This window comes from Jaculus jaculus, chromosome 10 (assembly GCF_020740685.1).
Source record: "Jaculus jaculus isolate mJacJac1 chromosome 10, mJacJac1.mat.Y.cur, whole genome shotgun sequence".
Classification (NCBI taxonomy): Eukaryota; Metazoa; Chordata; class Mammalia; order Rodentia; family Dipodidae; genus Jaculus; species Jaculus jaculus.
This window is the reverse complement of record NC_059111.1, coordinates 94,627,805-94,643,365: the sequence shown is the minus strand read 5'-3', so window position 1 is coordinate 94,643,365 and position 15,561 is coordinate 94,627,805. Positions and strand designations below refer to the sequence as shown.

Sequence of the window (15,561 nt, the reverse complement as noted above, 5' to 3'; positions counted from 1 at the left end):
GAATTGAACCTGGGTCCTTTGGCTTTGCAGGTAAATGCCTTAACTGCTAAGCCACCTTCTCCAGCCTGTTTTGTTATGTTTTTATTACTGATATCTTTGTACACATGTGAGTGCATGTTCATGTGATTGTGCCTGAGTTGGCGCGTGCACACCACAGCACACATGTAGAGGTCACCTTTTGGTCAGTCCTCACCTGTTCATAGTTTTTCTACATATTACTAGCATGGGTTTTCCCTCAAGAAACTCCATGTTCATATTCTGCCCACTGTACTGTTGTATTATTGGTTTAATATGTATGTGCATATATAGATATTCTAGGTATTTAAACTCCAACAAATGCCAGCCTTTCTAGGGCACATGGACTCTTCTGTTAGTTACCCATTATCAGTACAATTCTTTATTGTGACATTTCTATCTTCATTACTATGCAGTAGGAAGCTGGGCATGGTGGCACACGCCTTTAATCCCAGCAGTAGGGAGGCAGAGGTAGGAGGATCACTGTGAGTTCGAGGCCACCCTGAGAATACATAGTGAATTCCAGGTCAGCCTGGGCTAGAGCAAAACCCTACCTTGAAAAACCAAAAAAAAAAAAAAAAAAAAAAAGTAGTAGGGAAACCAAGCAGATGCTAATTATCTTTTTTTTTTTTAAATTTGTCACTGGCTTCTACCAAATTGTGCCTTGACTTTGTAGCTCATCTGAATATTTTATTTAAGTACATGGTGCATACATGTATGTAATTCTATACAACTTCTATGACTTAAACATAATGGATTTAAATATAATGGATATAAACATGATCATCATAATGGTAATGACAAAAGCACCTGCCCTAAAATTATTTTTAGGACTGTTACATCCATTAAACAATAAAATGTATTTTGAAAACCATGACTTACAAACTATTATAGAAAAATTTCTCAGAGAAAAGTCACAACTCTACCTCTAAATAAGACATCTGAAAAATGACGCATTCACAAGCAATCAAAAGTCTCATTTAATTAATAATAACCTGAATATTCTCAGGAATCACCCCCAACCTTAATTTATGGCACCCCAGTGGGAAATCTGGGATTCCCTACTGGAACTTCCTCTATAAAAGTGTCAGTGCTAATGGATTACCCTTCAACCCTACTGCTTCACAAGATGAGAGGGGCACTGTAAGAGCCTATGTTAAATTCCCTGCTGAAAACGTCTATTACTTTCTGGGCTGTCTTGCAGAGTAATCCACAAATAGACACTAAGAACTTGCTGTTCATTACTAAGGATGAGACAAAATTTTTGCCCTTTATTATAGTGTATTTCAACAGCCCCATGCTTTAATATGTACTTAGTTACATTTAAGCAGTCTTTCCAGAATTTATACCTTCCTCATTTGTACAATCCTCTTTAAAAATGTGATCCAAATTAACACAGAACTGCAGTGACTTAAAAGATTCCACTATATAATTACAAAGAAAAAAAGTCAAATTTTTTCACACATTGGCTTCTAAAGAAAACTTAAGTCACAAAATCCACACTGTACAGGGTGGTAATATCCGTGCCCTAAGCCCCAAAGTCTGTCAACAGGTTACCTTCCACAGTAAAAGAAACTTTGCCACTGTGATTATGATTAAAGGCCTTGAGATGGAGAGATTCCCTGAATTCTCCTGGTGGGCTCCATCATCACAGGAGACCTTAGGAAGGAGGAAGGAGAAATATGGCACTAAGAAGTCACTGCCCACTGTGGCTGGTCTGAACCAAGTCAAGTAAGAGCTCTGTGACCTGGAAAAGGCAAGGAAATGAATTCCCTCTAAAGCTTCCAGTAAGGAATAAAACCTGGCAATACTTTCAGTCAGGCCCAATGAGACTCAAATTAGATTTCATTTTATTTTGTTTGGAGACAGGGTCACATGCAGCTCTGGCTGGCCTTAACTGCTCCATGTGGCTGAGGTTGGCCTTGAACTCCTGATCCTCCTGCCTCCACCTCTTGAGTGCTGATTACAGTGTGTACCACCATGGCCAGCTTCAGGTTACAGTTCTTACCTACAAAACTACAAGATAATACACTCTTGCTGGGTAAGCCACTGCTACATAATGCGCAGCCTGTCATTTCCAACAAGAATCTGGCTGGAGGAATGGCTTAGCAGTTAAGGCATTTGCCTGCAAAGCCAAAGGACCCAGGTTCGATTCCCCGGGACCCATGTAAGCCAGATGCACAAGGGGGCACATGTGTCTGGAGTTCATTTGCAGTGGCTGGAGGCCCTGGCATGCCTTTTCTTTCTTTCTCTCTCCCTCTCTCCCCAACCACTCTCTTTATCTCTCTCTCCCCCCCCCCCTTTCTCTGTCAAATACATAAATAAATAAATAATATTTTTTTAAATAAAAAAGGATCCATAAAATATACTCTAAATCCAGGTCCTGAGTTAAAATTGGCATACTGGGGCTGGAGAGATGTTTCAGCAATTAAAGTGCTGGCCTGTAAAGCATAACAACCAGGGTTCAAGCCAGAGGCACAAAGCTCTCTCTGCAAATAAATAAATACCAGGATAGTACTTAATCAGCTATGTTAAGTGTAAGCCAGTTATTATTATTGACTTTGCTATGCCTCCATTTTCTCATATATACAATGGAGCTACTAATAATACCCCATCTCACATGATAGTTGAAGTTCATTTACACAAAGCACTTAAAATACTGCTTCACATATATCAGGCAACATACACAACTTAACCTTGGCAATCACTGACTTTAATCAATAATTACTTTCTCATTCACACACAGAAAAATTATGAGATCAACATTGTCTAAAACAGTCCAGGAAATAAATGAACTTTTCCAAAGAGAAAGACTTGTACATTTCTCTGAAAGAGGTTTCGTAATGGTCCCAGTCCCACTAAACTACCATGAGGTTGTTCACGAGCTGTCCCTAAGAATGGCAAAGTCAATGTATCATCGTGAACTCCACGTGTGAGAGTTGCCAACTACAGGATCTGACAAGTAAAACTAGTCACGGGAAAGCTAAAGCCGTATTATCAAAAACAATGTATGTTGCAAACCATAAATGGCATGTTTCAGCTTGTAGGAAATGTATATATCACTTTTATTGACAAACCTCCCCTATAATTTCTTAAAAACAATTAAAATCTTCACTAGGTTACTGACTCAGCCACATTTCTGTAACTAACACAACCGGTTTACCACCATAACACAAGCATATAATAATCAGCAATTCCAACAGAAGAAGCAGGTAAAATGAAAACCAATATAGAAATATACTTTGCTCTTATAATTCTATATATTACAATCATCACAGCAGTGTCAAAAATTCTGAGCAAAGCAATATTCAGCAGAAAAGGAAAGGAGAGGAGCCTTGCTAAAAGCCATGAAGAGGCCTGAGTGTAAATCTTTGTAACGTGTAAGAATAGAAACTAGTGTTTGCAATGTGTTTTAAATATTGGAAGCTAAGTAGACCAACAAAAGAAAAATTTATTGTAAAATAATCTGTATAATTTTCTATAATAAAAGAAGCAAACATCAAGATTACAAGCCTAAGAAACCCTTAAATAACTTAATTGAGATTTTGAAGGGCAATGAGATATGCCCCAGTAACAATAATATTTATTAACCTCTCAAAATAAGTAGGTTGGATAACAAAATGGATTGATAAGAGCCCAAATTCTCTTTTTTCCTTTCTCCTTTTGTATCACTTTAAGTGCCTTAGAACTATAGCTCTAATTAGAACTGTAAGAACTGGGCTGGAGAAATGGCTTAGCGGTTAAGCGCTTGCCTGTGAAGCCTAAGGACCCCGGTTCGAGGCTCGGTTCCCCAGGTCCCACGTTAGCCAGATGCACAAGGGGGCGCATGCGTCTGGAGTTCGTTTGCAGAGGCTGGAAGCCCTGGCGCACCCGTTCTCTCTCTCTCCCTCTATCTGTCTTTCTCTCTGTGTCTGTCGCTCTCAAATAAATAAAAATAAATAAATTAATTAATTAAAAAAAAAAAAAAAGAACTGTAAGAACTGAGTTTTAACAAGACTGGTGGCACAGCTCTTTAACTCCGGCTACTCAAGAGAATGTGGTAGGAGGTTCGCAAATTCAGCACCTGCATGCAGAGTGAGTTCAACATCAGTGTGCCCATCAACCCTGTCTCAAAAGCAAAAAGTAGCTGGGCATGGTGGTTGTATGCCTTTAATACCAATACTCAGAAGACACAGGTAGGAGGATCACCGTGAGTTCAAGGCCAGTATGAGACTACACAGTGAATTCCAGGGTGAGACCCTACCTCAAAACGAAAAAAGTGAAAAGAAAAAAGGGCTGGGGACACGTCTCAGGAGAGCAGTTCTCTGGCATGTGCAAGGCTCTCATTTAACCCTCAGTACCACAAAAATAACCAATTTTCATCTGGGAAGGCAATGATAAGCACCACTAAGGATACTGAAGATCTTTGGCTGCCACACGGAGATACCTGCCAAGTTCAACAGAAAACATCTACGGTTCAAAGAAACCCTCGCTGAACCCCAACGCTCCCTGAGCTCAGCTCAGCAGAAGAGGAAAGTTAGAGCCATTCCAGAAGATTCCTCTCAACCTCTGTACCTGAAATCAACGTAAGCCTTCCCACTCCCACCATAAATAGAGATCAAGATGATTCTCCATTCTGCTATTCAGTGGGATGCTGGGCTGCTCGGAAATAGAAACTATGTATCTGTGGGTCCCTCCTCAAAATGTATTAAGGATGTGCATATGGATGCATTAAGTTGGTGAGGCCAGTGCAAGGGACAAAATGAGTCATATCATAGGACATCAGTCTACACGCAAAAGCTCTCAAGGACCAGACAAGAGATGTAATACATGAAACAACTGGGCAGATTCTCACAGTGAGGCACAGAGGATCACCACAAGGGGAAAAGGCAAATAAACTCTAGGTTCATTACCCATCACTGGTGTTCACCAGATGAGGTCACTGTGTTTATGGACCAGGAACCCCTTCTGACCAAACTAAGTTGAAGCTAGTGGGATTCAGACATAACTATCAAGGAAGAAGGGTGTTATCAAAGAAGAAATTAAATGAGTCCTCAAATTTCATACAGATAACACCTCTAATATGTGGGTTACGGCAACAATTGCCACCATGGTGACTTTGGAGAATCCTGCAGGCTGCTTATGACGCAAGCACTGATCTCTACTGGAACCTGTAGCTATCTGGTGGATACTTAAAATGGGACAGACAACTCGCCGTCACTCTCTTCCTATTACCTTTGGTCCCACTGCTGACTCAACCTTTGAAGCTGACTCTACTCAGCTCTGATATAGGCATGCTGACTACCTGAGAAATGCTTTATCCAAGATGATACTAGAGTTAGCTTGGCCTAGGAATCAGAGAAGTCACTGGGTTTCTTCTACTCTGATCACGTGCTTTCTTGGCTGCTCAAGCATATACAGACCCTCTGCTTTATCAGAAAGCCCCACCCAAGCCATAAGGCCAGATGTCTGTGCAAGAAAATAATGCCAGCATCAGACAGGGCAGCGCGCATCTGTAATCCCAGCACTAGGGAGGCAGGATGAAAGGACTCTAAACTTGAGGTCAACCTGGCTACAGAGAGAAACCCTATCTCAAAAAAAAAACAATGACAAAACATCATGGGGGACACTGTGGTTTGGAGGTTAAGTAACTGCCCATTAGCCAGCAAACCTCAAGGCCGGAGCATTTATGCACAAGAAAGGAAATTTCAAAGTGAATGTGCCCCATGACCAATTACCAAACTTTAGCCCACCCCAGAAAATAAATAAAAAACTAAAAATAAATCCTGGTGCTTCCTCTGTTCGAGCAAGCAACCTGGTCAGTGCTACTGGTTTTTTTTTGTTGTTTGTTTGTTTGTGTTTGTTTTTGTTTTTTTATTTTTTTTAACTTTTTTTTGTCCATTTTTTATTTATTTATTATTTGAGAGCAACAGACACAGAGAGAAAGACAGATAGAGGGGGAGAGAGAGAATGGGCGTGCCAGGGCTTCCAGCCTCTGCAAACGAACTCCAGACGCGTGCGCCCCCTTGTGCATCTGGCTAACGTGGGACCTGGGGAACCGAGCCTCGAACCAGGGTCCTTAGGCTTCACAGGCAAGCGCTTAACCGCTAAGCCATCTCTCCAGCCCAGTGCTACTGTTTTTTAGCAAGTTGGCCACCTGAGCTCAAGTCCAGTGAAGGAGGCTGGTGTACCTTGTTCATAATATATGGCTTAATCTCATTTCTGTGTTGATGCTACAAGACCATGTCTTCCAACATCAATGGGGGCAATACAGATTATACCAACAACAACAATAACAACAACAAAAATGTCAAATACAACTGTGCAAATCAATAGTGCTAGAAAAATAAAACACATGCACGGCTGCAGTCAGCAGCCGGGCCAGCATTACCTACCAGTTTGCAACCTTCATAATGCAACAAGCCCAGCCAGTGGATTTACACCCATTTCCTATGAGGGTCTCAAAGGGTGCCTCATAAATGTCAGGGCACTTACCTGGGGCCCTCCCAGCCCCAGCCCCATAGGATCCCACAGGTCTCTGCCCAGGTTTTGTAGCATGCCAAAAACTCTGTTCACTGAAGAATGAGAAACTTACCACTTGAACTGCCAGCAGGAGAAAACTGAGAGGCATCTAGGAATTTGCGTGGAGTTGGGAAGTTTGTAACGTCAATCAGAGGACCAGGAGATGCTTCTCTCCCATGAGAACTGTGGGAAAACAAGGAGCCGTTCGTTACAAGTTTCTCCAAAACCAGCGGAAGTCCCATTTGGTGGTCAGACCTCTACACTGATTTCAAACACCTCCTGAGTACATTTCCCAGGAAGAGGTATTCTTCCTCCTGTCTTTTATTCTGTTATTCTAAAGAACATTCTACAGCATCAGGATGACCACTGGGATACAGCAGCTCACCGGTAACCCCTAGCACTCAGGAGGCAAGGACAGGGGCACCCTAGGGTAAAGTGGCTGCCTAGGCTGGCCAAACTGGTGAGCTCTGAGTTTAAGTGAGAGACTCTGCCTCAGTAAATACAGTTGAGAACAACTGAGGAAGACACCTGCTGTCAATCTCTGGCTTCAACACACATACACATGTACACCACACACACACACAAAAATAAGAAATAAATAAACAAGGAGGGAGAGAAGTTTGTCCAACCACTCAATAGACAGACCCATCCACCCACACATCCACATCAGAAAAGACACATGCGCCATTGTCAGCGCTCTTGGGATCATCCTGTACAGTGCTACATTTCAGACTTTCTCTTCAATGCTATAACCAAGTTTCCCACTTCATTAAAAGTAAAAATCTTAAAGTGATCAACACTGGCCATGCAGTTACTGAAGTAAAGCATGTTCACAGGCACGTGGGCATTCCTCTCCTGTTCTTCACGCCCCGTGTCTGTTTTCCACAGTAATGAGTGACTAGGCAGAACCCTTCCAGGAGCTTTCATTGCAACTACAATTATTTGTGTCTATGAATTAAAGATACATAGTAAAGTCAGAAACCCATTCAATTTTTACACAAGAAGTTCACATAATATATACTGTTTTTCAATTTGCTTTTGGGAACCTACTATACATCTCAGAAATCTTACCATATGACTACATAGCGATTTCTCTCTTTCATTTTAAAGTCCCATGATATCTGCAGTAGATATATCATAATTCATTTAACTGTAATCATCTTAAAAAGCATTGAAGTTGCATGAGGTGTGGAGGAGAGACAGTGTGTATGGGGGGGATATGTGTGTTTGGAGGGTGCTCTGTCTTTTGAGATAGAGTTTATGTTGCCCCAAGCTTACATCCTCCTGCCTCGGGCCCTCGGGTACTAGGAGCTCAGGAACACAACACCTCACCCAGCTTCACTTTTTACTTATTTTTCATTGTTCTTGCCAATGTTGTTATAGTGAATATCCTATTATATATTTTTATGAACTGGTACTATTCTGTATGCTATCAACCCAGAAATAAAGTCCCGTGGCCAAAGAACTTTGCAAATTTCTATTTTCTAAAAAGATTACCGGTTATTCAACCACCAAAAGAAAGCTATGCATTTTGCCCATTCTTGCCAACACAGCACACTCCAGAGGTCTTACACTTTTCAAATTTAGATTCCTCCATTCGTGATACTCAACAAGCATCTTCTGTTAACCACCTAGATTTGTTTATAACTGTATTACCTCTCCCTCTTCTTTTTACTATTCTGAAAAATATTTTCACACCTTAGACATTAGACCTTTATATAACTTTCCTCAGTCTGTGTTTTACCTGTGACTCCAGTTTAACATAAATATGCTCTCCATTTTAAGTAAATAAGTCATTTAATATTATTTATGCATTTGGTAAGATAAGGAAAACCACCCATTTATAATAATAAAGCTCTATCGTGTGATTTTTAAAATCTGTCTAAGCTGGGCGTAGTAGCACATGCCTTTAATCCCAGTACTTGGAAGGCAGAGGTAGGAAGATCACCGAGAATTTGAGGCCACCCTGAGACTACATAGCTAATTCCAGGTCAGCTTGGACCAGAGTGAGACCCTGCCTCGGGGAAAGAAAAAAAAAAATCTGCCTAGAAGTTTTGGATATAAAATAATAATAATAATATCTAAATTAATTTTCTTTAAATCAACAACAAAATTAATTCAACATTTACTAAGTAGCCTTCATGTCACATCTCTGACCTGCACTACTGTGTAAAAAGTACTAGAACCCTGTGAATCCTGGGACTGATTTCTGATGTCTACTTTGTCCCAGCAATTTGATTTGCTATTTGTATGTCTGTACTGTTCTTATTAAAATAGCTCCATAATATACTTTAGCATGACATGAAGAAAGCCTCCCACGTAGCCTACTTTCTCAATTTCCTGACAACTGTTCCATAGTTGTTCTTCTATGCAAAAGATGCTGACAGTCTCAAAAACCTCAACTGGGATGTTAATGGAACAGACGTCTTCATGTGTTAAGAACATGGGCATTCTTATCAATTACTTTCCTCTAAATACAACTGTTAGGTTTTTTTGTTTTTTGGGTTTTTTTTTTTTTTCAGGAAAGCATGTACATTCCTCTTGTCAGTTTTTCTGGTTATTTTATACTTCAAAAATCTTTTATTATTATCCTTCTCCCCTGCCTCTTTCTCCTTCTCCTCTGCTCTTCTTCTTTTGAGACAGAGGTTAATTCTTTAGCTGGCACCCAGCTATAATCTCAAGAGTTTGTCTTTTGAGACTGAGTCCCCAGTAGCCCAGGATGGCTCCAAACTCACCCCGTGGCTGAGGATGCCTTGAACTCCTGATCTTCCTGCCTCCACCTCTCAAGTGCTGAGATTACAAACTTGCACTTTCAGGCCCAAAATTAAAATATGCATCTCTGTTTTTAAGATATACATGTCTTCACATGACTTCCTTTGTTTTGTCATACAATAGCAATCTGTCTGGGGTAGGAGAGCCCATATGGGAACAATCTTCGTATTTGGACAGACTCCCCACTGTCAGAGTCTAAACAAAATGGGACCCTACTTCCTACCAAGGAAACTAAAGGAAGCTAGGTATGGCCAATGCTGCTAGCACACTGGATGTTTCTACCCAGGACTGTGAATTTTAAGGACGCAAAGGAAAGAAACAGACAGATCGTTTATTGAGTTTAAAATCCAGCCTGCATTGGCATGGTTGTAAATTCCTAGGAATGGCCCCCTGCTGTCTCTCCAGAGCAATGTCCACTTGGCTTGGTACAGAAATCTTTGGTCCCAACCTCTCTTCATTCCACTCTGGCATTTAGCACTCAGCAAACCATGGTGAGCCTTATTCTTGTTCCTTTTTGCCCATTAAAGTGATGGCTAACTGCATGAAGAGAAGACGCAAGTAACAGTAACCTGAGTGAAACAAAGGCATTCTCTCCTCCTTTATGAGGAGCCCATCTAAGAATCAAGAAGAGGTTAGAAGCCACTCAAGTGGTTAGCATGCAACTCTGTCCTCAAACTCATTTCGTGTCTGATGGCACCAACCCAGGTCCTAAGCAAGAAGGAGAAAGTGAAGAAGAGTCAGTGTGCCAATCTAATTGCAAGTGAGATTCCTTCCCATCAATCTTCATTTAATAACTTGCAAGCAGAAATCCCACTAATCTGCTGCGGCTATGCCAAAGAATGAGACCTCATCCTGGCTAGGCCTGTGGCCTCCAGGATCAAAGCAAGGACTGCTGTTAGAAACGAAAGGGGGAATAGATACTGGACAGGAAAGTAACTACCTCTCTCACAGCAGGTAACAGCATTTTTCATGCTAATACTTACAAAAGTTATGGTGACAAAATTTCCAGATCACATCTACGAATAAGGGTTAGTTTTTGTCTATCTATACATACACACATGTATGTATGTATGCATATATGTGTATGTATGTACATAAGCATGTCTTTTACCTTTTAATCCTTTTGAGCTATAGACTGAGTTATGAGGTGAGGTCTATATCTCATCCAGACTCTTCCCATCTGGTCATCTGCCCACTACCCCTTACATAGGCCTCCCCATGGGCATGCTAATTACAGCTTGTGACACTCTGAGTATCGACTCACTTGGGCTGCCATAAGAAAGTGGTACAGACTGTGTGACACATAATAATAATTTGCTGTATCACAGTTGAGAAGGCTAAGTGTAGTGTCGGCAAGGTTAGCTTCTCTTCTGTTTTTTTTTTTTTTTTTTTGCACATAAATGGTTGTCTTCCTTCTGTACCTCCTGCCTGACCTCCCCTCATAAGGATGCCAGTCCTTGGATTGCCACCAGTCCTAATGATCTCACTGTATTTCACTTGAATCCACAGGACTCTATGTTCAAAGATGACCACAGTTTGGGGTACTAAGTGTCACTACAGAGTAGTGCCTAAAATTCACTGCTTTTATCTTTCATACTGATCACCTCACTTTCTCTTTCAGCATCTCTTCTTTTTTCTTTTGCATATTGAGGAAAGTTCACTCAGAGAAAATTGTTCTAATGCTTTCCACAAAAGACATATCAGGGTATGGTGGTACATGCCATTAATCGCAGCACTTGGGAGGCAGAGGTAGGAGGATCGCCAAGAGTTCCAGGCCAGGCCAGGCCAGCCTAGGACTACAGAGTGAGATTCAGGTCAGTCTGGGCTAAAGTGAGACCCTACCTTGAAAAACTAAAATAAAAAAAAAAAAATGTGTACATACACACACACATATGATTTATGTTTCTTTCCTTCATTTTATTTCCTGGCCTTTTGCTCATTTTAGTCTTCTATAGCATCTGTTCCATTCTTGGAGTTCCTCATTACACTTCATGGAAGCTATACACTTGCTGCATATAACCACAGGAGCTCAGGGGCGTAAACAGAAAGCACACATTGGGGTGGCTCTCTGACCCTGGTGGGGCAGGTCTGCTGATCCTGGGTTGGGTCTTGGTACCTCGCTCTTTGGGAAACGAAGGCCAGCATGGCAATTGCAGTGGCAAAGGAGGGCACTGCCTTCACAAGCACATTCCAAGACTGCTTGGGTCACATGCCTTAATGGTCCACAAATGCCAAAGGGCAAGAAATGGGCTTCTCCTGTTTCAGCGGAGGGAAAGAGTGGTTATTTTGAGCATCCATGGTATTAGTTATGTTTCTCCTTGCTGTGACCAAAAAAAAAAAAAAAAAAACTGACAAGAAATAACTTAAAGGAGAGTTTATCTTAGTTCCTGGTTCAAAGGGGTTCAGGCTTATCATGGCAGGGGAGAAAACATGGTGGCAAGTCGCTCCATGGTTGTGGAAACATGTGGCTGGGGCTCATCACCTCCCATGGGATGGTGCCACCAGGGTGGGTCTTTCTACCTCATAAATCTTCCCTGCAGCATCTTCACAGACACACTCAAAAGTGTGCCCCACTAATGCCCTCCACAATTTATGATCTACTCAAGTTGACAAAATTAACCATCACAATCACCTACCTAATCTACCTCAGTGCTCAGTGTGGTTCCTGCATCTGATAAGAAGTCTCAAGCTCAAAGCTTCAACATTTTTCACGTTTGCTTTATCTGCATTGTCGTAACCAAAGGCAGCGCCTCTGAGATCTCAAGCTAATGCTCTCTTTCATATAAAAATTTACACATGGCTCCTAATAATACTGTTTTTATTATTATTGTTGTTGTAGGGGGGTTTTTTGTTGGTTTTTTTTTTTTTGTTTGTTTGTTTTTGTTTTTGTTTTTCGAGGTGGGTCTCACTCTGGCTCAGGCTGACCTGGAATTCACTATGCAGTCTCAGGGTGGCCTTGAACTCACAGTGATCCCCCTACCTCTGCCTCCTAAGTGGTGGGATTACAGGCGTGTGCCACCACACCCGGCTTAATTCTGTTTTGTTATTTATACTTGCAAGGGAATGCATTTATTCATCCCTGCCATTTACCACCAGACACTGGAAAGAACACCCTCAGCACGCCCTCCCCCACACACCACTATATGTGCTACTGAAAACGTAACTGGCAGCTCCCCTATTCAGATAGGGCCTTGAAGTTAAGTCTGTTATGGATCTCCTAGTTCAGTTTGTGTGCTGAACAAAAGATTTTCTAGTGCTCATCTGCTGAAAAAAGGAAGAAATTTCTCACTTTATGTCAGGGTCTCTGACTAAACTGAAGCACCACGTACAAAGATGTCATTTTGTTGTTGTTGTTGTTCACATAGCATAGGACTTGAAAGATTTCATTCCCAGCATGCACTTCTTCTATTACTCTCCTGGGATACAGCAGGATAAAAAAAAAAGGCATAAACAGATGCATTTCAGATGATAGTGCTTAAAAGCCCCTCAGAAAAGATCTAATATATATTTGTAGGATGTTGAAAAATACCTACTTTGCACAACTATCGTATAAGTTAATAACCCCACTCATCTACTATCTTAAGATCTAGTCTTATCCCTACCAGGTCTACACTAGCCTAATGACTTTCTTGATTCCTACGCAAGGGGTTAGCCTGAAACACAGGGCTATGCAACAACCAGCCAAAGAATCAAATCTAGTTTTCTCTGAATGTCTCCTAAGCTATTCCAGAATGAAAATTACCTTAAAAAAAGCAGAGCATAACCCTAAGTAATGAAGCTCATATGTCAAGTATGTTTTAACATGGCTGAGTTTACTGTCGATTTTAAGGATGTTCCTCGCTGCCTCCTGAGATACAGGAGTGTCTCTGATCCATAAATGCAGCCCATGGGAGATGATTCTTACACATCCTTACAGAAGAGGAACATAGTAAATGGTATCATGAATGAATGAACAAAATTAAGACACCTGCCTCTCAGAACATGGCACATTCACAATGACAAAACCATCTTCAAGTTTAAGAGGCAGCACATTAAAGGAAAGCAAAATAAACTACAATATTCTGGAAGACAAAAAAAAAAAAAATGCTTCCAATAATTCCTTTGCCCCAAGACAGTGCAGCAAAGAGGCTTTTTCACCAACCTCATTTTCCCCTTCTCTCTGTTTCGCTGCACAACTCGGCTGGTGGACTTGATGTAGAGGTGCCGGTGCAGCTCATCGATGAGAACCAGGTGGAGGTTCATCTTCTTGCTGTGGAGCTCCAGTCTGAGGTCACTGAGCCCTTCCACCTGGAGCAGGGGACCCTCCAGAGACTCCACTGCAGACACCTGCAAAGGGAGAGAGACGCCCATTACAACAAACTTGCCTGGTGATAATAGGAGAGAGCATACGGTAAAGGGAGGCGATGATAACGTGAAGTGTCTTGTAGCCAGGACTAGTCTTGACCTAAAGGATATAGTATCCAAGATAAACAAAGTGAAAGAAAGAGAGGGAGGGAGGGAGCGAAGAAGGAAGGAGAAGACAAGAAAAGAAAGAGAAAGAACAAAAGAGAGAAAGAGAGAGAGGAAGATCTTGATGAAGAAAATGGGATGGCATGAAAGGCGCCATAGCATAGTTGCATACTATTGATTTCCACCCTCATGGCTTGTCAAAGGGCACATGTAAGTTCATCATCCACATTCTCAGGAGAAACCCAAACACTAATGGTTGAAGTCAACTTTTCTTTGAGACAAGGTCTCACTGTGTCGCCCATGGTGGTCCAACTCAATTGTCTGCCACACAGTTTCCATGACACTGCATCACCATGCTGGCTCGTATCAACTTCAATCAAAGGTAGCCTTGAGGACTAAGACTGCGTGAAAGCACACACTCCATGGAGGTGGTAACAGCTTACTCTTGTGGTGATCATGAGTCAGAGCTCTGTCAGTTCATGCCACACGTGTATCTAGAAAGAAACTGGCCCTCCACTCTTATACACATACTTACAGAGGCAAAAGCGTTCTTACATGGATCCTACATCTTTTTTCAGTGACACAGAAGAAACGGGGTCTGAATGGGGAATGAAGATCAACTATAAGGAAGGAGATTCTTCTGGTATAAAATGGTATGGGATAGTTTAAAGAGAAAAAGAATTGAATCAAGGGGATTGCTACAGGAATGCCTATAATAAATGGAGAAGATGAGCCGAGCGTGGTGGCGCACGCCTTTAGTCCCAGCACTCGAGAGGCAGAGGTAGAGTTTGAAGCCACCCTGAGAATACATAGTGAATTCCAGGTCAGCCTGAGCTAGAGTGAGATTCTACCTCGAAAAACCAAAATAAATAAATAAATGGAGAAGATGGAGGCTTCTGGGAAACCAGAGCACCTGAGTGTGATGCAAATGGAGGACTGCTAGCAAGGGAGGAGCGTGTGTGGTGTGATCTCCTTGACTCCTGTCTGTGAAGATGTCTGTATCTACAGTCTAAAGAGCACCCCTGGGTAGTATTACTTAGTAGGAAAAAAAAGAGGGGAGAAGAGGGGAACAGGAAGAAGAAAAACTAAAAAAAAGCATGAAGAAAGAGGACGAAGAGGAAAGGAGAGAAGCAGTGACTGCGAGCTGAGCCTGAAGGGAAAAGAGTTCACCAGCTCCCAAGGAGAGAAAATCTATGGCCACTCCCACTTAGACCAGTAGATATAGGGAAAGGCATCAATTGATAACACCACTTACTTCAGGGTAATACCATTTATGGACCTGTGGTCACAAGTATGTCCCTAAGAAATAAAGCACGCATACAAAAGCAATAGAGAACCAAAGCCACAATGGTCAAAAATGTTCACCACAGAGTCACACCAGACGTTGGGGTCATCCAGAAGTTCGAGAGCAGTGAACACAGAAAGCTTTGAAGAAGATGACAAGTGTGAACCAGCCCAAAATGTCTAAAAGAAAGCACAGTGGCTTACCCACAAGCACATCGCTTGCTTTGTGATGTGCTATAATCAAATGTCAGTAGCAAGTAAGTTTCCTTTAAGTTAAGCAAGGAGGAATGGGGGGGGGGGGAGTGAGTGGCAGGCGCAGGGCCAGAGCTGCCCTCTGAAGCTGCCAGTTCATTTCACACCCACATGCAGCCGCCCTGCTATGACAGCCCCTGGGCCCTGCGCAAGCTGCCAGGGGCTCAAACGGAAAGGCAGCCTCACAAAATGACCAAAGCGTCCCCAAGGAGAAGAAACAACAACAAATCCATTTATACTTATGCCCTAAAATGGATTTTAACGCGAGCCTCTGGTGAAGAAAAGAGG

General features: G+C 41.9%; 1 protein-coding gene across 1 annotated transcript in view; it reads right to left on the bottom strand.

Moving 5' to 3' along the window:
- The window catches only part of Exoc4 (exocyst complex component 4), a 771,875-nt gene that overhangs the window by 700,958 nt on the left and 55,356 nt on the right, over positions 1–15,561 (bottom strand). Inside the window, exons 4-5 of the mRNA XM_004661198.2 lie at positions 13,430–13,614; positions 6,590–6,699 (exon numbers count right to left, since the gene is read on the bottom strand). Coding sequence (XP_004661255.2) covers positions 6,590–6,699; positions 13,430–13,614 — 295 coding nt within the window. The remainder of the gene's footprint in view (positions 1–6,589; positions 6,700–13,429; positions 13,615–15,561) is intronic.